General features: G+C 39.9%; 1 protein-coding gene across 1 annotated transcript in view; it reads left to right on the plus strand.

The window, feature by feature from the left end:
- csmd3b (CUB and Sushi multiple domains 3b) overlaps nt 1-26244 on the plus strand; it is a 397291-nt gene that overhangs the window by 246815 nt on the left and 124232 nt on the right. Inside the window, exons 7-9 of the mRNA XM_078268303.1 lie at nt 12610-12687; nt 16968-17055; nt 17179-17303. Coding sequence (XP_078124429.1) covers nt 12610-12687; nt 16968-17055; nt 17179-17303 — 291 coding nt within the window. The remainder of the gene's footprint in view (nt 1-12609; nt 12688-16967; nt 17056-17178; nt 17304-26244) is intronic.

Raw genomic sequence — 26244 nt, forward strand, 5'->3', positions numbered from 1 at the left:
CACTGCTCTGTGTCTCCAAAAACTAGCAGCCTCTAACCAAAGAGTTGTACTTCCAGCCTCCATCAAGCCTCATGTCTTCACCAATCTTGCATGGGATAATATTGATAGACTTGAGGAAACCCTCACTGGAAAGGGTACATTACACAGAGTTAATGGCATAGTGGTACAGGCCAATGTCTATGGACCACATCTGTCAAGAACTGATCTTCCATACATTGAGAAACTGAAACAGAGCTCAGTCACCATTGAAGACAAAGGCCTGGAAGTATATGTAGCAGGTGAGCAGGTTTGAAAATTAGCATGAAGCTATAATCATGTATCTATTTTCTATGTATCCAATTTAATTGTGATGTACATTCCACATAAAGCATTCATTCATTCATCCAGGTGCACGTGTGGGCCCACAACCTCTTCCAACCAGGGAACAAAGGAGGCTGCTCTTCTTGCAAGAAAGAAGACAACGGTGTGGGCACTTGCAAGGCAAACAGATCCAGAGAATCAGACAATCCCCAGTTGGACTGGTTTTAATATCAGCACCAGGGACCAGGAACCAATCTCACAAGATATTGTTGGGTATCTGCCAACCATCAACTCACCAGCCACAGAGTTGAACACAGTGTTTGAAATCCTGAAACAATCAGAGCTAATCAGGAAGGAGCTGCACCTAGAGACAGTAGTTGTAGTCATGGATCAAGCGCTCTATGCAAAAGCCGCTGAGATAACCTGGAAGCACAGAGAATGGTTCTCCAACATTCTTCTCAGGATGGGGACATTCCATACCATATGTAATGCCTTAGCCATCATAGGAAAGTGGTTTAGGGATGCTGGTCTAAAGGACATATGCATAGAGGCTGGAGTTGTCGCAGAGGGGTCCATCAATGGAGTCCTTGACGGTAAACACTATAACCGTGCAGTCAGGGTCCACAAGTACATCTCAGAAGCACTGATGAGACTTGCATGGGAAGAGTTCACACCCTGGGTTGAGAAAAAAAAAAAAATATTAAAATCAATCTCAGGTACCTGTCCCCTTACTTTGCTCAGAAGACCAACCTCCCAGAGAAGTATCCTTCTGTGTATGAGGCCTTCAAGATAGGCCAGTTCTCAGTGCTGCTGTCAAATAACAACACATTTGGGAGGATTCCTGTAGACCAGGCTATTGAAGTCACAGTGAATAAAGACACACAGACTCCTGGAGGCACATCACAGTTTTGCCTGAAAGCTGGAGCGGTCATGCGTTACTACCTAACAGCTGAGCACCGCAGTGCATTCCTAGGACAGTTAAGGGAGATGCTACAAGGCAACAAATCACAGCTTTCTCATTCAGAGCTACAGTCACCAAGAATCCAGAAAGATGAGGAAGCAGTTTCAGCAGTATATATCAATCAAAACATGCACAAACAGACAAAACAGTTTATACCCAACAGCAGTAGTCACATTAAATGCTTCCATAAAATGTTTAATACTGTAAACACGGACTGTGAGCACTCAATTTTGTTGTACATAGTACGGTGACAATAAAATATATTCTTATTTGCAGAGAAGCGGGACCTCATTGGCATCGCTACGGCAAAGACAGCTCCCAAAGACATTGCCTCCGACCTGATGTAGGCATATGAGGAAGGTGGAGCGTGAGCGCGTGCGAGGGTGAAGCCAGAGGAAACTCTGGTGGAGGCCCGTAGCTGTCCTGACGTGCAAATCGGTCATCTGGTCACACAGAACTCTGTAGTGAATTTGCAGCCATAACCCCACAAAAGGCCAAAATAGCCAATTAGGCTCTCTTTCTCTTCATTATTCTCCTCCTCAGCACCTGCTCATTAATGTTATGGCTGCCATAACACAAACATTTTGAAATAAAAGCGAAAATGCTTACTCCCTCCATAACCTCTTTAGTGCAACAGCACGCTGCGTCTGATGACATTGTTATTGTGTACTGTTGCGCATGCGGGTCAGTTCAAAACCGCAAACAGTTCACACTGGAATCCGATATAGGCCACATTTTAAAAGGTAATGTGAACAGCCTAACAAAAAATCCAAAGTCAATAACAAACCTAGTCTCATTAGCTTCATAGTGAATGAATGGAGGAAGCCAGAATACAGAGAAAAGCTACAGGAGAAGATTCTATATGCAACTGTGATTGACAAATGTTACAGAATCACATATCAAGACAGTGAGGAGGTGTCAACTCTTCAATGTCAACAAAAAGAAGCAGATGGACGACTACTTCTCCATGCCGCCCATGCTGCAAGAGAGGGATACCAATCTATAGTTATCTGTTCAGAAGACACAGATGTCTATATCATGTCTTTAACATTCTGTGACAAGATTGAGGCCCCATTGTTCCTGAAGTGTGGCACAAGAACCCGTACAAGGCTGGTAGCTATCAGGAAGGTTGCAGCCACTGTTGGCATGGACACTTGTAGGGCTCTCATTGGGTTGCACGCCACACAGGATGTGACACTGTAAGCGCTTTTGCAAGTAAAGGGAAGACAAGGGCACTTACACTCCTGATGAACAACAAAGAAACACAAGACACATTCTTGAAGTTGGGCCAGGAATGGGACCTCTCACCAGAACTGAGCAACAAACTGGAGGCATTTACATGTGTCACCTATACCCCAAAAGCATCAACCACCATGATCAACAAGCTCAGGTACCACCTTTTCTGTGCAAAGAAAGGTGAAATCGAGAGTCATCAACTCCCACCGTGCAAGGATAGCTTGAGGCAATACAGGCTGTATCTGGAGAAGATGTTTACTATCAGGCTGGTATTTGGAGAAGATGTTTAGAAAAGGACCCACAAGTGCCAAGCCCTGTTGGCAGAGGATGGAAGATGGAGACAGAGGATGAAGGTGAACAGTTGGTGCTCCACTGGATGGAAGGCCAGCCAGCACCTGAAGCTATACTGGATCTACTTGCCTGCAACTGCACAAAAAAGTGTTCACTCCCACGATGTATGTGTCTTGCAAATGGCCTCAGGTGCACAGACGTGTAAACTGACAGAGTGTGAAAACCAGGCGACCTGTGTAGAAAGTTGAGATGAAGACGAGGACAACATGGAAAATTATGATGATTAGATAATAAAATAATGGATATCAACATACAAACAAGTCTTTGATTAAATATAGTCACTTTACAACCTGTTTCTTTATTGACTTTTACAACTAATAGGGCTCCATCCTATTTGTCCATTCTATTCGCTCTATTCTATTTTGAAGACTTGTGCTGCCTGCACAAGTCTAATTTAAGGCTCTCACAAATAAATAGTATGGGTATATATTGGTACACATCGGAGAATATGCAGGACACTTTACAGACGGAATACTCGACACACTACGCGAGCTTCGCCTGCTACGGAGACCAGCACCTCAGCCTGCGGTGTCGCCTGATGCCGCTAGCCGGGGAAAGGGACCTCGACAGCGGTGTGCAGGAGTGGAAAGCAGCTAGGTTCGAAAGCTAACACTATTCGGCTACCTGTTCCATCAATCCTTCTTGCAAATGTCCGCTCATTAGACGACAAACTGGACTACATCCAACTTCAACGAAACTCCCAACGCGAGTTCAGAGACTGCTGTGTTTTTGTTGTTGTGGAAACATGGCTGAACAACAGTGTACCGGACTATCAGACAGACGTAATCTGTGGCGGAGTGGGATAAAAAAATCTACTGGGAAATTTCCACCAGTCCTCGGGGGGCGGGGGAGAGATGAATATTCGGAAATAAGAGGTTGCTGAAGCCGGCCGTACAGGTTAGTTTGACAGTGGCCGGAGCAGGCAGCAGCGGTGGCCGGAGCGGGCCAAAGTGGGCAGCAGCGGCGGCCAGAGCGAGCAGCAGTTGCAGCCGGAGCGAGCAGCTGCGGCGGCCGGAGCGGGCAGCAGCCGGAGCGGGCGATCACGGGGGGACATCCGGAGCGGGCGATCACGGGGGGACATCCTCAGCGGTGAAACGCGAACGGGGGCTGGAGTATAACCTAGCTAGGTGGAAAGCTAACGCTAGCCGGCCACCTGTTCCATCAATCCTGCTTGCAAGTGTCCGCTCATTAGACAACAAACTGGACTACATCCAACTTCAACGAAACTCCCAATGCGAGTTCAGAGACTGCTTTTGTTTTTGTACCGGACTTTCAAGCCTGTTTCTCTGTTGCCGGGTATGAGTGGAGTTGGGCTGTGTTAACACGGACTTGTGCAGAAATTAGCTGCTTGTATCCAACTAAATGCTAACTGCTGGTGGAGTTTGTGACTATTAAATGCCGACCATTCTACATTCCATGCAAATTTACACTGTGTGTAGTAATCAGAGTGTAGGCTAACATAATCAGCCATTCATTTAGCCAGACTGCTAGATGCAGTTTTTCATCTGGAGCCTTGTGAAACAAAGGGCAGTGCACACCATAGATCTATTGTGCACACCATCACACATTAGAAACCAGCTACATACGTACAGTGTAATTGTCATTCACAAAGGCATCCAGTCAATCAGAATTTTACTACTGTTGCACTTAGTGAAAGTAGCTCGGTTAACAGTGTCAGGTAAAAGCCCAGAGTGTGTAGTCAGTCAGCCATTTGGTCTGGCGGTCAGCCAGTTAGCGGGTCAGTCAGCCAACTAGCCATCTAATTAATTGAATAGTTGCCAGTGTTTCCATTAACTGTACACATTTTAGTCTGAACACTGAGAAATAATGTCTGGCTCTTATTAATAAACATTAACATTACAGAAAGTGGTGTGTGTGGGGGGGATCCTGGCAATGCTTCAAAGTCAGGATGTCTCAGTTTACCTGAAAACACGATGATTAAAAGCACAAAATGAACCTGTTAAATAGACTCAAAAAGAGAAAGTGTGATGGGGAAGCAGGGGCAGAATTAAAAGGAAAGGATATGATTCAGAGAGAATCTTTTACCTTTATTTATCCAGGTAAGTCGATTGAGAACAAATTCTCATTTGCAACGACGACCTGTCACATTCACACAGTTACACATTCATACCTGGAAGCTGCCCGTTATAACCACAGTCTGATCTGATGGCCACTGAGCAGCTCCACTGGAGCGGTTGGGGTTAAGGGCCTTGCTCAAGGGATAAGTGGTGGTAATGAGGGCGGGACAAGCGCTGCTCTTTCACTTTCCCACCCAGATTTTTATCCTGCCGGTCTGGGGATTGAACCGCCGCCTCCCAGTCCCAAGCTCGCTTCCTTAACCCCCCTAGGCCACCACCCAATATACCGGGTCATCTGAGGATCCTTATTACTGCATCATTGCTACAATAGTCTCTCTCAAACATCAGAGGTTGTTTTTGTAATGCTAAATTTTAACGATGTTTCATAATGAATAACTGTATTGCTTAATGTTTAGTGCTGGTTTAAGATAAATTACTGAACATTTCAAGGAACATTTGTGCTACTATAATGCATTCAAGGTAAAGTCCCCCCAATATAGCACAAGTAGACTTTATGTTTCACAATTCTTTTTTTTACATCATCAAATCAGATGTTTATAGAGAGTTTATAGATTTTGATATTTCCGACCGCACTTGAAGGCAGCTTCATTTCACAGAGAAAGAGACAACCGACTGTGCTTTGTGCTGGAGCTTGTTGCAGAAAACCTTCAGCTGTTACACAAACTCCTGGGCAGTTAGGTGCTCCATAGTCTTTTAAAACTTTCTTGTGGCAGTGATAGAAACAAGGGTGTCTACTGTTTAGTGTCCAGGACACTCACACTGCCTTAAAACGGGCTGACAAGTCTGATCGCCGGTTACATTATTGGGTGATGTTGGTTGCGTTTCCCCAAAAGTTGAATCTGTCTGACTTTTCGCTGCAGATCGCCGCATTTTTTTGTCGGACTGCTGCAGGCTATGTTAACTCTGCTTTAAGCATCAAATACTCACCCCCTATTGACAAAACAGTAACTGTTGTTATTCGGTGTTCTCAGAGAGAACAGCAACCATGGTCAGCTTGAATTTATGTCTGTCATAATGTTTTGCTAATTTTTCTGACCAATTTTACTTTAGTTGCACATGACTGGTTAGTCAGTCACAACAAAAGTAAGCAGCTATCCGAGTGGTGCAAAGACAGCTGTTGGAGGCACCTTCAGCACAAACCACAAGCAACAAAAAAAGGGGATGCCACGGCACAGCCTGTAAAAGGCTCAGCTTGATTAGGATTCCGCGATAAATTATATTGCTGTTGTATGCCTTTTTATTACAGTAATACGGCTGTATTGTTATGGTAAGACACAGGACTCAGGAGACTATTTTGTGTTGAGCCCACAGGGAAGTGCAGGTTTTGGAAATGATTCTGGTTTGTGTAAACTGTAATGTAACTAAGAAGGAACAGGAAGATGAAACATGACGGAATTATGCCTGTGACAGATGGAAGGAGGACTGACTGCTCTTGCTGACCTTCAGTCGTCACCTCAAAATCAATAGGCTCTTTCAGCATCCAAAACTCGAAATGTTTAGAAAGCATTTTTTTTCACCATCATCAGCATAATGAAAATGTCACAGCTATCTTGTCATTCCTTTATTTCAGTGGGATCTTGACCCTGACCCTTACCTGTGACTGTTTTTACAATAACCCCTGCACAGAAAATAGGAGCAATGTGTACATTGTAGCAGCTTTCCTCTTGAATGCAAATGTATACCTCAAAATCAATTTTAATTAGATGTAAAGAACATCTGCAAAGACCTGTACTCTGTACTCATACATTCTGTGATACTGTTTCCTTGCTCAGACACTGTGTGCTGCAGTAATTACTATGCCCTTAAGGCAGACATATGTTTAAATGCTGTTTACATATTGAAACCTTTCATTTTATCATAGAAAGATAAGATAAAGACATAGCACTCATTTAGATCAGGAGTGCACCCTTTCCTCTGAAATTGTTTACTCAGGCTTTGTGTTCATTTCTTTCTCTACTGATTCTGTCCGAATATAACAGGAAAATAACATCTTCAGTATGGATGGGGATCAGCAAATACTGAGGGTTACTTTGATTAGATATTCTGTCCACACTTATCCCTGCATGGTAGTCTGCTCTAATGCCCAACCCTACACCCTCAACACCTGGCTGTGAATATGTGTGTTTGTGGATTGTGTCGCTGTGTATGCCTGTATGTGTGCTGAGAGCTGTGTCCTTGGACATATGTCTCTGTCTATGTTCCTGTACACAAACACTTTTGTCACCGCTGGCGTGTCTCCTGCTCTGCATACATGTCTGTGCATTTACAAGTGTGTGTTTCTGTATGTGTGTATCTACTTTAAGTTGATGAATCTATCAAAATGTGTGCTTCTTTGTGTATGTAATGGGTGTGTGCAGCTGTGTGCCTTTGTTTGCATCTAAGTGTATGTGTGGCTGTGTGTGTATGTGTCTGTGTGTGCGCCAGATTGTCTTGTGTCTATGCGTTGCTACGCAGGTAAGAACAATCTGTTTCCTTCCCTGCAGCAGAACCTACCAATCACATCCCTCCATCATCTCTCTTCATTACGTATTCATGAGTTTCTGTGTCTGCAGGGCAGTGATTGGCTCTAAATGAACAACTGACGGCATTATCAGTCAATAGCCAATGCTATGGCAACAAAATAAGTCAGTCAGTACAAAAGAAACGCCAGTCAACCACTGGCACGGAAACATTATTCAACTCGAGCAGTGAGACAGTATGCCCCTCAGGGAAGCTGACATATTGTCGACTGCACGGTACCTTTGATATGACTCTCATAAAGCCTCAAACCTGCTTGTGATCAAGTGAACGCATCTTGAAATGCTCGGAATAATTACAGCCCAGAAAAAAACAAGCATTTAGCACATGTAGTATATACCATTTAGTTTTTGTGTAAATAAATCCCAAAGTCCTATTCCTTGTCAACTTTAGCTTAAGAACCATTAGTCAAACTGAGTACAGAGACACTGTAGGCCTCAGGGGGTTCATATGAGCTCATAAATCTATAAACTACTCCTTTATCATCTTTTATGTTATTTTGGAGCCTGCATTTTACCAGCACTGGCTTTCATTGTTGATTCCTTTTTCTGCTGTTGCTATATCGAAAGGGCAGGGAATGTACTTGATTGAATTAATGCTGCCAGTTGCACATTGACTGTTGGTCTGTGGTTACAAGATGGCTCATCAGATGTGGAGGATGTCTAAAGCACTGACAACTGTTTCCACCCACTGATTGTACTCACTAATTGCATATATTTACACTGTGATTAACTCAATGTAGGCAGAGGTATATATATATATATAGAACATTGTAACCTACACAGTCTTTCATATTTCTATTACCACCTTCTGCCTAGTTCAAATACCATTTTAGTTCAAATACCATTTTAACCAGCTACATATGTATTAAACACATACATAACGAATCAGTTGTTATGGAGAATAATGTATTTTATACATATATTAAATGGGACACTTGGTAAATTACAAAATGCACCATTAAACCATTCTGGTCCTGTGTCCTCTAGAAGTAATTTCTATTAGCATTAGCAGATTTCATGTCATCTAAATTAATGGTTTGACATTTTAGGAAATACCACTCTCACATCTATCTGTTAAATGTAAAGCTGCTGCTAGCAGCCGGTTATCTTAGCTTAGCGTAAAGACTGGACAAGTGAGGAAACAGCTAGTCTGGCTCAGTTTTTGCTTATATTTGCTGGACTTCCTTCTCATCTTACTCTCTCTAACTCTACCAAAATTTCAAACTATTGCTTTAAAATTCATAAGCATGTGTTGCTGATTTAACACCTATTGCAACACGGTTTCATTTATGACTGATTAGTCATCAATCTTCAATTCTTTTTTTTTACTTAAACAGCCAACGGATCAATTCTAAACTACTCTAAGCCTTATTTTAACCTGGACATGTCCCGATGAATTACAGGTAATAGTTTACTGTAGAACTTCAGTTCTTATTTGTTCTTTTGCTAGTTAAATATAGTTTTGTTAAATATGCAATACTTTACTTAACATAAATATGTTTTACTTAGATGCATCTGCCCTTCCATCTGTTGTTTGTAGTCGAGCTGCTGCTTATAGGCATTAACGTGGGTATATTTAACTTTGATGCATATTCAGTAGGGGTGGTATGGTTCACAAAATCCACGGTTTGGTTCGTATCACGATTTTAGGGTCACGGTTTTCGGTTCTGTACGGTTCTTGTTATTTTTTTCTTTTAATTTTGAACACTCCAGAAATATACTTCAGCATATGATATATAGCTAAAATTAGCATATTGAATGCATGTTGCACAATACATGCACACAGTGGCAGTTCTATCTATTGTTTTATTTCTGCTGTCATCATAGATAACATGAAATCCAAAATGTTTCCACACACCAGACTATATACGACGCTAGCGCATCCTCCAACTCCGGACAGCCTTCCTCATCTCTCCCACTTACCATTTCTGCATGTGACGTGACCTGCAGCACTCCACACTCCACCTGAGGAGCCGTCGGCTCGGCACATCTCAAAATCTGACGAAAATCTTTTAAACTGACCTTTGTTGATCAAAAAAACAGACAGATTCAGCAACTGTATGGCCTATTTCTCGCTTAAAATGTTTTCAGAAACACCTTTCGGTGAACTATTTTCGTAAAATACGAGATCGTATTCAGAACGAAACGCCATTAGAGTCTGTTTTAAAATTCGGGAGCAGCAAGAACCACGTGACGCGTTCGTCCAATCAGCTGCCATGTGTTGCGTTCTTCACGCTCATCCCCCTTGTCGTTTCCAGTAAGTGTTTTAACATAGGTGTTGAAAGTGGGCGCTACAGCAGTAAGTGGTTAGTGCACATTAACAGTGTACTGACGAACCGTGTGACACACACACGCTCCGAACCAAGACATGCGAACCGAGCGGTTCGGATGTTTTTTCATGAACCGTACCACCCCTAATATTCAGACAGGACAGGTTTTATGATCCATATTAACGGGCTAGATTCAGTGAATGAATTTGCACAGACAAAAACTAATTTGACTTCCAACCATGTTTGGCCCAGATTTCCCAATTTAGCTGCCTAAAAGGATTTACAATCAGGTTTGAAATTTCAAACCTGATTGTAAGACTTACAATCAAAAAAAAGGGCTTCCCCTCTTTGTCAAAAATAATAGGATGAATGTTCTTAATTTCTGACACTGGGGAAATATTTTCAAATACAAGTTTAATTTATTTGAAGGCAGCCAAAATATGAAACGTATTGTTTCTCACTCCTTTATGTTCTCTTTTACTATTTGTGCTAAGTTATTTATTTATTTTATGTACTCAAATGACAACTACACTGTAGAGGGACTAAAGGCTTTATGCATCCAAAATTCTTGCCATGTCTGCAATGCAGTGGAACGGAAAATGTATTAATGTATTAAGTCTTGTGAGCTATATTCTTAAATACAGCTGTCTGTAGTTGTTTAAAATTGTTGGTGAAATGGCCTGAAGACATTTGGATAAGCCAGGGACGTATGAATCTCTGCTGTTAAATATTATAAATAAAATACAGTGAAAGACGCTTTTTACATATAAAACATACTATTAGATATCAAGCGTGTTTCCCCTTGTTTTGAATAGCTATGCCACCAGTGTCAGGATTAATATTTATATTAATTATATTAATTAATTAATATTTTATTCTTTGTGTAGGTGGAGTGCTGTGAAGTTAGTGAAAGTGTTTTTGCCTTTGGTTTATGCGTGTATTGTGTTCGAGGCAACCATAAACTGCTGTGATACATGATTTGCTTGGAGCCAGATCATTAATGGAGAATTTATGTCCAAAATTATTTTAAGGTCTAAGGGAAATTCACATTTGTTCATGATTAGTTTAACTTATTGATAAAGAATTTCAACTTGAAAAATAGTACACGCTAAGAGGTGACGTCATTACAAATGTGAACATTATAACACATTAAAATACATCCAGGCCTAAAGCTAATGTGCTTTGAAACCAAACTCTATTAAGTTTTGAAATACATCCCCATATACTTGTGATCTGGAGGTATCACAGTGGACCTTTTAAAGTACAAAATCCTGGGTTTTATTCACAGCAGTAAAAGAACATGATTTCCCATCCCCTCGGCTCCCACAAAGGAACACTCTAAGCAGAACCTGAATAAAAAAGTGAAATAAATCGAACCACAAAGTTTAGCTTTTATTTTGAGTTACACTGCCTATGGTTCGATGAAAACCATGTGAGTTACTATACTGTTAAAGTGTGTTACACATGGTATTTCTTGTCATATGAGAAAAAGTGATAAAGAGGTGTGGTTTAATTAAGGAGGGATCCCTTGTAGTTTATGAAAGAAGATTATGTGTTAGCACTTATTTCATTCAAGTTGAGTGTTATTGGGTAGCAGTCGGTATCTCTCGCTCTTCTCACACACACACACACACAGGTGGAACCACATGAAATGATGAGGCTGGTAGGTTAACACAATAATACACGAAAGGAGCTAATGTTCAGCCACTTTACATTAGACTAATCGTTAGCACATTAATATTTGAGTATTAAGATTTGGTATAATGCCAACATGGTAAGTAGAGTACCACTAATACATGTGCATACATGTAGCAGCATTAGGATAATTGTTGGCATAAAATACACATGTAATTTAACCCTGTCAAATATAATGTAACTAATGTATGTACATATATGTAGCCTCTGTATACCACTAGGATAATTGTAGCACATTAACTCTGCCATTTGTCACTATCAAGTGGATTAGTCAGGTCATTATGAAAACGTCTGTCAGACATTGATTACACTGATTTGTCACTGTACTTTGTCATCGAGGACAAGATGTATTTGTCTTTAGGTTTTCATTATTTGTGTTGGTAATGTATTTATTTTTTTTTGACAGGGCAGAGCAGAAAAAAATCAAATCTGGAGGGAGTCAAATTGAGATTACCCCAGGGTGTTTTGTTTTTATTATTATTGCATGGATTCAAAAGATTCAGCTTTCAACCACTCACTTTGTCTTCCATACTGTATCTTTCCAACCATACATGCTGAGCTGTAGTAACATAAAGGCACACCACTGCTAACCCTGCAATGAAACGATGTCCCCCATGTTAGAAAGCAGAGCTTATGCTGACAAGAACCCTCCGTTTGTCTGCTCTTGTCTTTGATTTACTCTGATTAAAGGAACCATTTATTTTCTAACGTACCATTATCTGAATGCTTTGATTGCAGAGCTGCATCATTGTCATTTTGATTAAAGCTGCAATTTCCTTTACCATCTTTTGTTCACAATATGATAGGGCTTCCAACCAAACACCTCAACATCTGATGTATGTGTCTGAGTGGCAGAGAGAGAGAAAGATTAAGCTTCTCATGAACAAAAACCCTGAATGGTGCTATTGTTGGGATCATTTTTCCTACTTTTCTTCCTCTGTCTGCTTCTGTCTCTCTCTCTTTTTGTCTCTCTCGGGCCCTCTCGCTATCTGTTTCCACCATTTTAAAATTTACTTTGCCTTTGTAACTTTCTTTTCCACTGTACTCTTCTCTCTCAGCATTGTGAGGGAGAAGAATCTGTGTTTTTTTAATTTTAATTTAATTCTCTTTTTTTTTCTCCACTTTATCCAATCTGTTTGATTTTTCTTCTCTCTTCTGTATTCTGTTCTCCTCTGCAGTGAAGCGATCAGTAGATTTTAAATCGCGGGGCGTTAAATTATTCCCTGGCAAAGACTCCAGCAACAAGTTTTCAATATGTGAGTTCACATCTTAATGTCACTATGGCTAATGAACTAACGTGTGATGGCTTGGTTTGGCTTGGACTCCTTTTCTTTTTTTATTTTAGGTCTGGTTTTGTTCTTTTAATGTTGTCTCTTAAAAGGGCTGTTTCAACACTGTGTCTCTCATTTATTGACAACACACACATCTTGTGTTGCTTTGTAGACAGTATGTGGTAACATCAATTCACACAGGCAAAGTGTTACAATTTGTTACTGACATTAAAATGTGACATTTTTTATACAGAAATGTGTTGAAAATGCCACAGCCTTTTTAAGAGCATGCTTTTGCATTCTGCTTGACTGCTGTTTTTGTTGTTTGATGTTTTGTATATGTATTTTCGTCATGGTGTCTTGGTTCATGCATGCTTCTTCATGGCTTGCTTTGAAATATTTAATCATGGCTTGTTCTGATAAGCTTAATCATGGTTTGTTTTTGCATGCTTTGGGCTTGTTCAGGGGATGTGAATCAGCTGTTGTAATATGGTTTACCACCCCTCCTGCCTCTTCTCTTTTATTTCCTCATCCCTCTCTTCTCTTCTCTTCTCTTCTGATCACACAAGTAAACTACATTTTTGTAGACCTTTAAACACTGGTCATTTGAGGGCATCAAAGTAATTATTAAATTTGTATAACAACATGCCTCTGCAATAGAGGCCAATGATAAAATAATAAAAAAGGAACTAATGTATCGCTTTCCTCTCACAGTTAGCGGCGAATCAAAGCACTATTGTGGATTTATTATCCCAATCTGTATACACTAAAATCCAGGGGTCTACCCTTAATAAGTACAAAAAGTTCCCTGTTAATGTACTGCTCTTCTTTTGGAACACCGACAATGTTCTCTAAATTTGTGAAATCTTTGGATCTTTTGGACTTTGGAAACTAATTCTGTAATAAGACAGCCTGAAGTACAATTATCAAGCGTAAGGGTGCTAATGGTCCATAAGTCATTTTACGCACCGTAATGCAAAAATGGTCACTTAAATATTATTTAATTTCATTCAAAACATGAACAAAAAGTATGAACATCTCCAACAAGAAGATCAGTACTTTTTTGTTACTGAAGAAGTTGCACAGTTGTCAGTACCAACGTAAACCTCACACTGAGTAATGTTACATATCCAATTCCATCTTTATCATAGCTCTTTTACTCTCCCACTGTCTATATTACACACACACACACACACACACACACCCTCACACATTATACTCCTACTCATAATGCTGATGATATGTACGCACATTCTCACATGTTTTAATCACAAGTAGCACAGTACACACATTTATTCCACAAACACTTGCACACCCAGAGGTTCATACATAAATACTGAACATGCATATGTACATATTTACACACCTACAAGGACGTATATAAACACATACACATATGCATTGATGCAAGGACTTACACTTACACATGCCAAAAGACAAAAATGTTCACACACTTGTCCATGTCGTAAATTGTTTTGCATGCTTGCTAATGATGTTTTTTTTTTTTTTTTTTTTTACATTTCTGATTTATTCGCTTGTTTTCCTTATGGGCTTGCCCACTTTGTGTTTGTGTATTTATGTGTGAATCTCTTAAATACTGTATTAGCTGAGCTAAGAACAGCACAAAGACCCATCCCAGATTCATCAGGTTTCCTGACAGGTTGGGGAGTCATGGTTGAGGTTTGATTCTACAGATGTGAATTTGTATGTTAATTAGTCTGGCTCTGATTGGTTCAGATGTTAATTTACTCTGCTCTGACTGGTTTAGCTCTCCAGTGAAGCACAAAACCTGTGTGTGTTTGTTAGCGTTTGTCTGTGCCTATTTATTTTGTTTTACTTATGTTTCTTCGTCTTTGTATATGTGCATGTACATTATATGGGTTTTTGTGTGTGTGTGAGTGTGTGTGTGTGTGTGTGTGTGTGTGCAGTACTGATACTGTAACCAGTCCCTCTGTTATGGTGTTAATAGTCCAGATGGTCAAATTAGCCGCTCCAACAAAGCAACAAACTGTCTACTCTAACAAATACACACACACACACACACACACACACACACACACACACACACACACAAACACAAACACACACAACAACCACCACCTACTGGGTTTGGCGATACGGACTAAACATGCACATGCATGTTAGTCAGATAGCCCAGACAGGCTGGGTGAAAGTAGAAATGGGCAATATTGTCTCTTGGCCTGTGTTTTTTAAAACTAAGTTTGAGTTCATGGCAGATACAATTGTACTTGTTTTACAACTAGTGCCAGAACAACACATATGAAACAAGTAAATACACAGCATTTTTTATAGCTTTATTCAAATATAAAATATGTCATTTGCAGCCAAACACTCAGTAGTTTAAACATTAATTATTATATTCTAATATTATTATTTATTTTACTGAATTGGTAGGACTTTTTGCAAACTCAGCAGCTCATTCCCATTTTCTTCTTTGCTTTGTATTTTTGAGCTGTGTTCTGTGCAAGAAGACCTTGTTTTGATGAGTTGAACAATGACTTATTTCAGCAAAAATAACTCAGACATAAAAGATAGGTGAGTTTAAATTTATCGAGTGAAACTATGAAGAAAACCAAAACAATGAGACATGAGGATATCGTCCATCTCCATTCAAATGACGGAAAACAGGAATTGTGGTCTTCCACAATCAAACCCTAATTAATAATACTAATGAAATAAGTGATCAATAGAATACTTCCACATTGTCATTAAATTGCTGCTTTAGAAATAGGCTGACTATTATACTACAACAAAGTACATGATAAGTTGTGTTTCCCTCTTATTTGAATATCAGTCCATGCATTTGAATATCAAAATACACCATGGTGTGTTTGGTTTGCTGTATACTGTAGATGAAGTAAATAAGCACACCAAGACAGTTTATCCCTCTAGTAATATTCTACTGACACCAGACATTAGGCAAGGATGAACGACTGAAAAAAACGCATACAAATCCTCGAAGTGGCCTTTTACGTTCATTGGTGTAAATGAGAGATGAGGGGAACTCAAGGATTACTCATATAATTTTACTCTCACCGTGATCTCATTAAGGAATACGAGATACCACATCACACGGGGCCTTAAATTGAGTAAAAATAGGTCATCAATGGACTACGGCTCATTAAGATGCTGTATTACTACTTATAATTTAGTTGTGAGCCAAACTACTAGAAACAGCTGTGTGACATAGTATGGATCCCTCTTGATATTAGAAAAAAATACCACAGAAAACAAGAGTTGTAATGTACAATGTGTTTTGAATTGGAAAAGTTTTAAAATGGAAAGCTTTTGAATTAGAATAGAGTTGTTTGTGTTTTGCTTTCTTTCACTTGGCTGACAGCTATGTTTCTTTGGCTTTCTCTGAGAGATAGAGAACACACACACACACACACACACACACACACACACACACACACACACACACACACACAGACAGACACACTCACTTCGTTGCTCATAATTAACCCAGCAGCTATTTTTCTTGAAAGTTTTAAAACTTTTAAATGCTCAATAGAAATAATGGACTGTGAATGGTTGAGGTTTTTGGAAATAAACATACAATAAAATTACAAATTCTGTACTGTAGTGTCTATTAGGAAGAGCCAGTGAAACATATCTGTGGGGTTATTTATATGTATGAGAAAAAAAAAAGGCGGGGCAAGACCGAGTTACAGAAAAGATTAAACAACCAAACAAGCAATAAATAAAATTAAAAATAAATAAAATCCACATACAGTACATATACTGTCAACAGCCGTATTGTAATAAGAGTCGAGATGCATCGTGTCAGATGCATGTTTGTTGTGATGTCGCAGTGTCAAAGTATTTGTACAGTTCTGTCTGTTGTTCTGTGATGTTTGGATTGTTAATGTCAAGATTAGCTCTTGTGTTTTTGTGAGCATTAAGATCTATCTGGAGTGCTGTGTCATCTCTGTCTGCCTACCTAACCGCCTAACCCGTCTGTTTCCTGGTCTTTCCTACCACCTGTTTTCTGCTACCTCTAAATTGAATAAGTGACGAGGCAGGCATGCTTCCAAAACCTGAAACTTAAAGTGGAGAGCTGGAAATTCCTGGAGTCATCTTGTACTGAATACTTCTAATAGAATGACAGACACAGACACTTTAGACTTAGATCTTTAAAGGGAGAGTCTGCTTGATAGACCCAGTGTAGCTTTGCTGTAAGCCTTGTCTGTGCCTCTTACCTCTCTTTCCATGGCTCTCCACCTGTCTGTCTCTCTGTATAGTAAATGAAGGTGGTGTGAGACAGGCATCTAACTCCTGCCCTGACCCGGGAGAGCCAGAGAATGGAAAACGCCATGGCAATGATTTCAGGTACAATTTGCATGCACAAACTTTAAATTACATGTTTGTATTCAGACATTGATGTACACAAGTACATGTATATGCATTCATAATAATTCAGTGTCTTCCCTCTATGTATGATTATGTGTGTAGCATTGACGGTGTGGTGCAGTTCAGTTGCGGAGAAGACTATGTTCTTCAGGGCAGTAAAACCATCACCTGCCAGAGAGTGGCTGAAGTCTTTGCAGCCTGGAGTGACCACAGGCCGGTCTGTAAAGGTAAGAAACAGCTCTCAAGCATACAAATGACAATGACACCACATTAACAGACACAGATACAGATGGAGAAACTCAAAATGCACACTGCCTCAAACTGTTGCCAGCGTGTTGCGTTGGCCTCTTCTCAGGATGAATTTGTAGTGCTGAGTTTATAGTGGAAAAATTCCCAATTCAGAATCAAGCCTCTGGATATGAACTTATGAAACAAAACACTCCATAAGCACCAGGTCTAATCATTATTGCTTAATATACACCATACAGATTGCAATTTGCAACACAGTTTAAAAGTAACAGAAGATATGTAATCTGCTCATGCATACAGTGCAACATCACAAGTGACTACATATTGTTTAATGTTTAATGAGGACAGGTGTTCGTTTTTCATAATTTCTCTAAGTGCTTTGATAATTAAAATGTTTCAGACATTCATTCTTCAGCTTCCCCTTACTGGTTCCGGTTTCACATCTGCCACTGTATTAGTCTCAGACTTGCAACACACACTCACATATGCACACACGCGCATGCACAGAGGGAGTGAGACAGAGAGAGAGAAAGAGGGCGTCTGTCATGTTAAATGCCAAAGTCGTTTGTCATGTCTCCCTTCACTAGGCTTCAGACTGTGGCTGGAGACACATACTTTAACATAAAAACCAATATTCACTGTGTGTGCTGTGCTGTGTGTGTGTGTGTGTGTGTGTGTGTGTGTGTGTGTGTGTGTGTGTGTGTTTGTGTGTGTGTGTGTGTGAGAGAGAGAGAGAGAGAGAGAGAGAGAGAGAGAGAGAGAGCTTCAGCACCTAACTAATAGTCACTGAGATATAGCACTGCAAGGGAGAAAAAAAGTGGGGTTAGAGAAAGTGAGGACAGGGAAACAGAAGAGGAGGTAGGTAGCAAGGAAAAGCTGAAAAATGTCACACCCACTCTTTTGCTTAAATTATAGCCTCTGTGAAAGTAAAACTCACCATATCCATCACAAGATATTAACATATGAACACCAAACACACTGAACTTTTGCATAGCCGAGTGATGTCTTTTTTTTTTTCTAAACAGATTTACAGTATTTGGAACATAACTCCAAGAACAAAATGTTAAAGTGCTCATATTATGCTATTTGGCTTTTTCCCTTTCCTTTATTGTGTTATATATCTTTTTGTGCACGTTATAGGTTTACAAAGTGAAAAAGCCCAAAGTCCACCCCAAAGGGACTTACCATCTCCAACATAAAACTCTGTTCACAAACTGCTCCAAACAGCTCTATTGTAGTCCAGCCTTTACTTCCGTGACGAACGTGCGTCTTTGTAAAACTTTATAATGCTCACATAGCTGCTAGCATGGCACGCCCGCATACTCTGCTTCTGACTGGCTTGTAGTGCTGACCAAGCTACTGCGCATGTGTGACTCCCAACAAAGATTGAACAGAAGGTCTCACTCTGTAGCTAAAACAGAGAGCTCAACACACAGGGTGAAAAGAGGAGCTGCAGCAATGTGCAGTACAACAAAAATATGGTGTTTTTTGAAAGTTAAACCATGTAAACCATTTGCAACTTCCCTATTTTAATCTCAATGTAGGAAGAACCTTAAGAAAACACTGAATCCAGCCAAAACCTGTTTGATGATTTTGTGATGTGATAGTTATTGCTTAGTAGGGAAACTTTCTTTCTATCGTTTGCAAGGTCAGCAACAGAGTAGCACCCTGGGAGTTTGTATGGTAGGGAGATCCCAGCCAGCCGTGGGCCCTGCACTCATGCCCTCTGGTTAAAGGACACAGTCTAACCACAAGCCTTGACTGCTGCCCTCGGTTTCTCTTTTCAACTAGACACACAGGGGGACTGACCTTCATTAAGCTTTTTGTTAGCATGACAGCAAAGATCCTTGTAAGCCTGCAGGATTTAAACCTAGCCAATGCAGTAAGAATATGACTGTCTCACTTGGGCTCTGATTGGTCCCTGCCAATCAACCTTATTATCCAACTCATTATCAGAGATATTATAGTGCTGATACCCTCTGATTGGCTCTTTAAGATTGTTAATGGCTGTTAGCGATTCATCATCACTAAATACTTTATAATGAGCAATTAAATATAGCCACTGGCATTAAGCCAATCAAGTCTCACATTTACCCGCATGTGATGATGGGCCCCAAAGGGAGACTGCCAGTAACATTTAAAGTCACTCACGTTGTCACCTGAAGCAGTGAATGGTTAAAAAGAATGACCTCTATCACTGGGAAACAGAGCCATCAGTCGTCAGTCAGCTGCAATCTTTAAAGGGAAAGGTGTGTGGGCAGGGTGAGAAACTTTCACCGAGCTATTCTAGTTTCTAAGTAGCAGGTGTGCATTGTTGAAGCATTTGAATTTAAAACACAGTCGCTGGTATTCCCAGCACAAGCAACTGTTCAGTGAGCAACTTTTTGACAAAGCCATGACAAAGTGAACCATCCTGCTCCATGTTTGTTGCTAAGTAACTAGTGACTGTGCTAGTTGATCTTTGTTATTTTAAGCATCTCACAACGGAGGGCACTGTTACTCCAGCTTGTTCGCTTAATACACGCTGCAACTCAACTTACCCTGTGCTTAAAGGCAAACAGTAGGAACAACTATTCATGAAATGCATTGTTCACAGTTCATGACATTATCTTTGACAAGTCTACCTATAACCATGAATGATATTACATTATCCACAATTCATGCTTGTTTAGACAATATTGTTGGAATTGAAGACACATTTTTACGCTTACTGCTCATTCAAGTACTGCTGGGTGTCATTGTTATGCAGTATCTCTGTCCTACTTTGGTGAAACATAAAGACATCCATCTTCAAAGAAAAAAACATAAATCCCAGGATAACCACATTAAGGTTGCTTGAAGGACAAGATACATGTAACACTGGAATCATATCTTTTTGACAACAATCTTGAGGGTTTATTTGAGCTATATGCCGAGATCACTCAAAAGAGAAAAGAAAAATAACAATACTCTGCAACGATAAACATTGCAAGTATACATCTAAAGCTTGAAATAGGGTGTTTGGGTAGCGGTTGCTTAGCTGAAAAGCCTGGAAAGAATATAGAGACTACTCCTCTATTTTTTAACCTGTCCCCAGAGGGACAAAAATCCAATATTGAAATATCTGAAAATAAAAATGCCTTAGAGGCAAGAGAGAGTGGCTAGTGTAAAGCTAATAGACTGTGAGTAGAATCAACTTTGATGTTGTCTAGTGGTCTTGTGGTGTGTGGCTTCTATCATTACTTTCATTAGTTTTATTTTCTACCTTTGCCGGATGCCCTTTTTTACCAGTTAGCAACCCGGATACAATATTGACATTGTGTAGACATGCACAATCAAGAAGTGTAGGGATTCTTTAGGCATCTGACACATCAGGCTATATTACACTGAATGCAGAGTGCATGTGGGGCAATTCATTGTCGCAGATCTTAACGAAACAAAGTGGCAAAAGTAGCATAATCTGGAAGGGAGCGTGTGCAGGTCTAGACTGTTAGTTTGATACTATAGTATACGTTTTGATTGAAGACAGCGATATCTTTCAACAGTAAGTTATAGTACAATACATTTTTTCTAGTGTTATCATACACTATCATTTCTGTACTAAAGGATATATTCCAAAGATTTGCACTGAATAAACATGGAACCTGTGTGGCTTACCACTCAAGTGTGTGGAAAAGTTTAGGAGGTTGAGTACCTATTTCTGTTAGAAATTTGAGTCAAGGTACCTGCTATGTTTGAAGAGGTGGTCTGAGCTTTCATTCCAAAATGTGTCAAGCCAACAAAAAACTGTGCTGCGTCTGCATAACCCAACCTGAGCAGCACCACTCAATCTACCTTGACACAAGTGTGTTCATTTTAAGCCACAGAATTACCAAACAGACAGAAGACCTGCAACATGTACTTGATCCCAATGAATCTGTGCCTCTGTTTGCACCTCCACTGGCTTTGCTGGCATAAATAATACAAACATACATTTTGGAATGAGTTCAACAAGTAAACTAGTGTGTGAGAGCGGAGCAGGCATAATTGTATTTACATGTTCATTTGATCTTTAGTGAGAAAACATTGTGTTCTCTAGCGCATAGTGTCCTTATTTAGTCTACTTAGTTTCAGCCTGTGGAACAAAAATGGAATTAGAGAAAGGCTGTGTCTAGCTGAACACAGTTCATATTTGACCTTTACATCTAGACCAGCCAAAAGTGGAAAATTATGAATAACATTGAGAGAGAGGCAATCTGTCAGGAAGCATCACGCCAGCTGACTTATTCAAGGGTCACCTCTGTCAAAACACTTAAATACAGCTAAATGTGTCGTTTGGAACATTAGTGAGAAAATAAAGTGAATGCATCTTGAAAATGTGCCCTTTATATCACAAAAGTGAACCAATAGAAAGAGAGATAAAAAGAGAGAGACAGAGTGGTAATCACTTTATATACAATAAAAACAATTACAAAACTAAATACAACAAATAAACTACAAAGCAGCCATGCAATGCACGCAATGCCCTTCTGCCACTCCTACACTACTTTATGAGAGAGAGAGAGAGAGAGAGAGAGAGAGAGAGAGTCCATGTGGCACCTTGATTAATGGACAGATGGCAAGGCCACTAAGCCAACTGTGTGTGTGTGTGTGTGTGTGTGTGTGTGTGTGTGAACTCCAGGGGAGTTCAGTTGCTCTGCCTGAATATACTGACTCAATAAAGGGTGCTATATGTCAACCCGATACACACACACACACACACACACACACACACACACACACACACACACACACACACACATATGTTGACTTCCAACAGGAAAGAAACTTTAGTGTCAATATGTTGTACTGTACAACTACACTAAATGACTGTGTGTGTGTGTGTGTGTGTGTGTGTGTGTGTGTGTGTGTGTGTGTGTGCGCACATGCATGCATATGTGCGTCTGTGTACCCGTTAAAGGCCATTGAAACGCTGTGTGGCAGCATAATGATGTCATCAATCATTCTCTGTGTCCATTGGTCAGTCTGCTCCTGCAGAAGCTGCTGGTCTCTAATCTGACACAATGCAATGATCTAAGGCTCAGTGTGAACACATTAACTTTGGAAAAGTTTTCACCAAAAACAAATCAGATTTGAAGTGTATTAGGTTTTCTGACATTATAAAATCCATCCAAACTCAAATTTGCTAGACTTGTTTGTACCATAAAAACTGTCAAACACACTACAGACAAAGGGTACCTGTTAATTACCATCATTAAAAATGAACATGATAGCCTTAAGTAATATTTGTATCCTTGTTATCGACATGAAAATAGAAGATGCCCCCTAACCTTTTCTGTCAAAATCCTGATTTGAGGATTTAATTTTAGCTTACTTGTATAGTTGGTTAAACATCATCCTTGTCAAAGTTACTTTAATGAGAAATGTCCTTATAAGGGGATGTTCCTTTAATAAGTAATGTACTTTAATCATGAAGTACCTTTGATAAAGAAATTACCATCATAAAGAAGTTAACCATGTTTAAAAAATCACCTCACAGTTAGCTTGTGGGCATTTTCTGATGGACTGGTGGATTATGTACACAAGTCACGACATTGATTCCTGAGTTCCAAAAAATACTACAAAGTCTATTCATTGATAGCTGGAATGTCTTTCCACTGGATAAAGTCTACTGTATACAGGACATAAGCCAAACCAATAGCAATGTATTGGTAAAAGTGTACAATAATGATTGAAGTTTTGATAACATCGAAACGTTTAGCAGTTTACAAGCACTGGGAACAAAGATGTATTTGTACCAAGAGGACGTTATTTCCAAATAAGCCTATGAATTGTGTACCTTTGAAAACTCATCCGTATGATTCTCGATTTTGTTTTCTATTTTACTTACTTCACCCCAAATGCTGTTTATGCTCTCTGGGGTGCAGGGTCAGGCAGATAATCTAGAACAGAATGAGTTTAAGTGTCCTTGCTATGCTTCAGTAAGTATTGCTGTATGGATGATTGAACTTGAGCCCTCCACTGTTGGGACAAATCACTAACCGCAAAGGCCATCCTGCCGAGAAGGCAGCAGTTATAGACCTTGAGCGTAAGGCAGAGATCAAACCGAAGGAAACGTTCATGAGTGTCTGTTGAATAGATTGTACTAATAGAATAAACACACTGGATTCGGCAAAGTTCAACGCAATATTAAGTTTACTGTACTGTTAGCACAAATACAGCAAAGGTGAGGGCTGTTTTCCCAGTGAGAGGCACACTGAATACACTTTGTGCTTTCTGTTTAATGCTAGTCAAAAAAAAAAAGTTGACTATGTTCCACCATTATATTTTTTTAACCCATACATAATCTTGGTTTATCAATAACCATGTACCAATTGAATGTTATGTAAGGCGTATCATCATGTAGGACCTCTCAACTTCTCGATTTCTAAAAAAACAGGTACCCCTATGTTTGCTTTTCCTTAGTGGCCTGTACCAGAATAGCCTCATTATCAGATCTCACCTGCGAATCAGGCATCTGGAGCCACCCTTAGCTTTGGGATTATCTAGTGGTCAACAATAAAAGAGGTGGCCCAGGGGCCTTTCACTTCAATTCTGGATTAAAACATGATTTACAATGTTGTGTGATTAGATAATCAAACAATAAGAAGACACTACAAGAACCAAGTCAACACATTGTGAAGCTGAACAACAACGTTAAAATTCCCACTCTCTCTTAGCAACCTTCCCAGTGCTTATGGGGTGTGTCAGTTATGCTCTGAAGCCATAAAACTAAACTTTGGAGAACTGTGAGGAAGGGCATTGGGAGCTACACTATAGGCTTTGGTAATGTGATCCTTGCCTGAATCATTTAATTTTGCTCCACATCCCAATGGTTTACATCAGTGTGCATGTTTGTGTGTGCTACAGTGAGAGAGAAAGTGAGAATCCTGGGGGAATCCAGTTGATCTGAATATATAAACCAAAAAGCTATGGATATGTTGTTACATATCCGTGTGTGCGTACACGCACACACACACACACACACACACACACACACACACACACACACACACACACACACACACACACACACACACACATACTGCAGTTCCAGCCTAAAGCATTCAGTTAATCTCGCTCGTGATTCCAATAATATGCTTTTAGTACCAGATAGACCTCATCAAAAACTTTAATTTGATCTAGAATTCATTATCACTTCAATGATAGTGTGGCCCTTTTGGCATTAAGCCCTCTCTACTGTGTGCCAGTATAAATAATGATGAGAGGGAGAGAAAGAGATGCAGAAAGAGACAAAGTTACACAGATAGACAGAAATGCTGTGAGACAACCATTATGAAAATTCTCCCTTACAAGTACAAGTCCTGCTTTCAAAATCTAACTTAAAGCTGCACACTGTGATTTTATTACTAACAATGAATCAAATGACTGTGTAATATAAAAGGTGTCACTCTTAGTGATAAATCTCTACAGAGCTTTTAAGTGTCATTTAGCTCATTGTTTTGTTTTTCCGGCCTGCAAACTGAGCTCTCAACAACCTAATTTCTGGCCGCAGCAAGCTGATTTTCTTCTGTGAAAAAGCTCTGATAAACACACTCTATGCTTCCTGCCCAACAACAAACTGCAGACAGACTATTTTAGCAACTTATGAGTAAACATAGCGGCGTAAGCAGCTAAAGATCCATATATGTTTCTTTGGATATGTTGGAAACCAAAACAGAGCAAAAAGAAGATCAGTTTGTCAGAGAAAAAACTCTTGTGTTTACAGTTTGTTCAGCTGCGCCCAAAAAATATAAATTAATACAACTTTAAGTAAAAGTACAGAAGTATTTCTAAAATATAATTAAAGCATCAACATAAAGAGTACTCTATATGCAGAAATATCGCACCTGTGAGTGGCATACAGTAGAAAGTAACTCGTAAATATAACGTTTAGCTAAATGTAGTGAAGTAGAAAGCTCAGACTTGTAAAGTATTAGTGTATAATTATGAAGTAGCATGAAATGGAAATGCTCAAGTGGGTACCTCAAAATTGGACTTACTTAATCAATCCACCTTTGTTGATGAACATACAGAAGACACAAGCAGAAAGGGACAGGAAGAAAAATAGAGAGAAAGAGAGTTATACAGACAGGTAGAGCAAATGATAGTGTACCGTAAATCATGAAGTACATACAATGGCTGATACAGGGACCAAGACAGCATGAATAGAAGGTGCAGAGAGAAAGACAGACAGACAGATGTAGGGAGACGCAGCGAGACGGGTGAAGTTTAATATAAATGATGGGATGTTAGCTCCTCTAGTAATTCTGGTGATAACTCTCCGCGCTATCGCTTTAGCAACACCATACCCATTCTGCTTTTGGCACAGTGATGGGCTGGCCATTCGTTCAGGCCACGCTGATTGAGCTATCAACGCACACACACACACACACACACATACACACCCTGTTACAGAGACACACTCTTTGAGACATGCAGATAAGTCATTTCTCACATGCAACTCAAACACACACACACACACACACACACACACACACACACTTCATCCCTATGTATCCATCAGTTTATAAATTGCAGTGAGCTGAACACAAGAGAAGGTCAACTGAAGATGCATTGAGAATTAGAGAAACAAGCAATAACTGGGTTTAGTCAGGGGGAACTCAGGCAGAGATCCAGAAGACAGTGAGACAGGAAAACACAGAGACAGACAGAGAGACAGACAAGAGAGATATAGTGTTGTCTCTAAGGGCTCTTGTACTTGTTCTGACACTCTCTTACAGCACCTCACAGACACACCCCATTACACGCACAACGAAACACAAACACACTGTGATGTGATTCTTTTACTTGTCCCTTGCCTTCACTCTAACCACTAAGTCACAGCAGCAGCCAGGAGTGTGTTTGTGTGAGTGCTTGAAAGTATGCATTTCTGTGAATTGTGTATGCATGGTGAGTATG

This window comes from Sander vitreus, chromosome 14 (assembly GCF_031162955.1).
Source record: "Sander vitreus isolate 19-12246 chromosome 14, sanVit1, whole genome shotgun sequence".
In the NCBI taxonomy this organism is placed as follows: domain Eukaryota; kingdom Metazoa; phylum Chordata; class Actinopteri; order Perciformes; family Percidae; genus Sander; species Sander vitreus.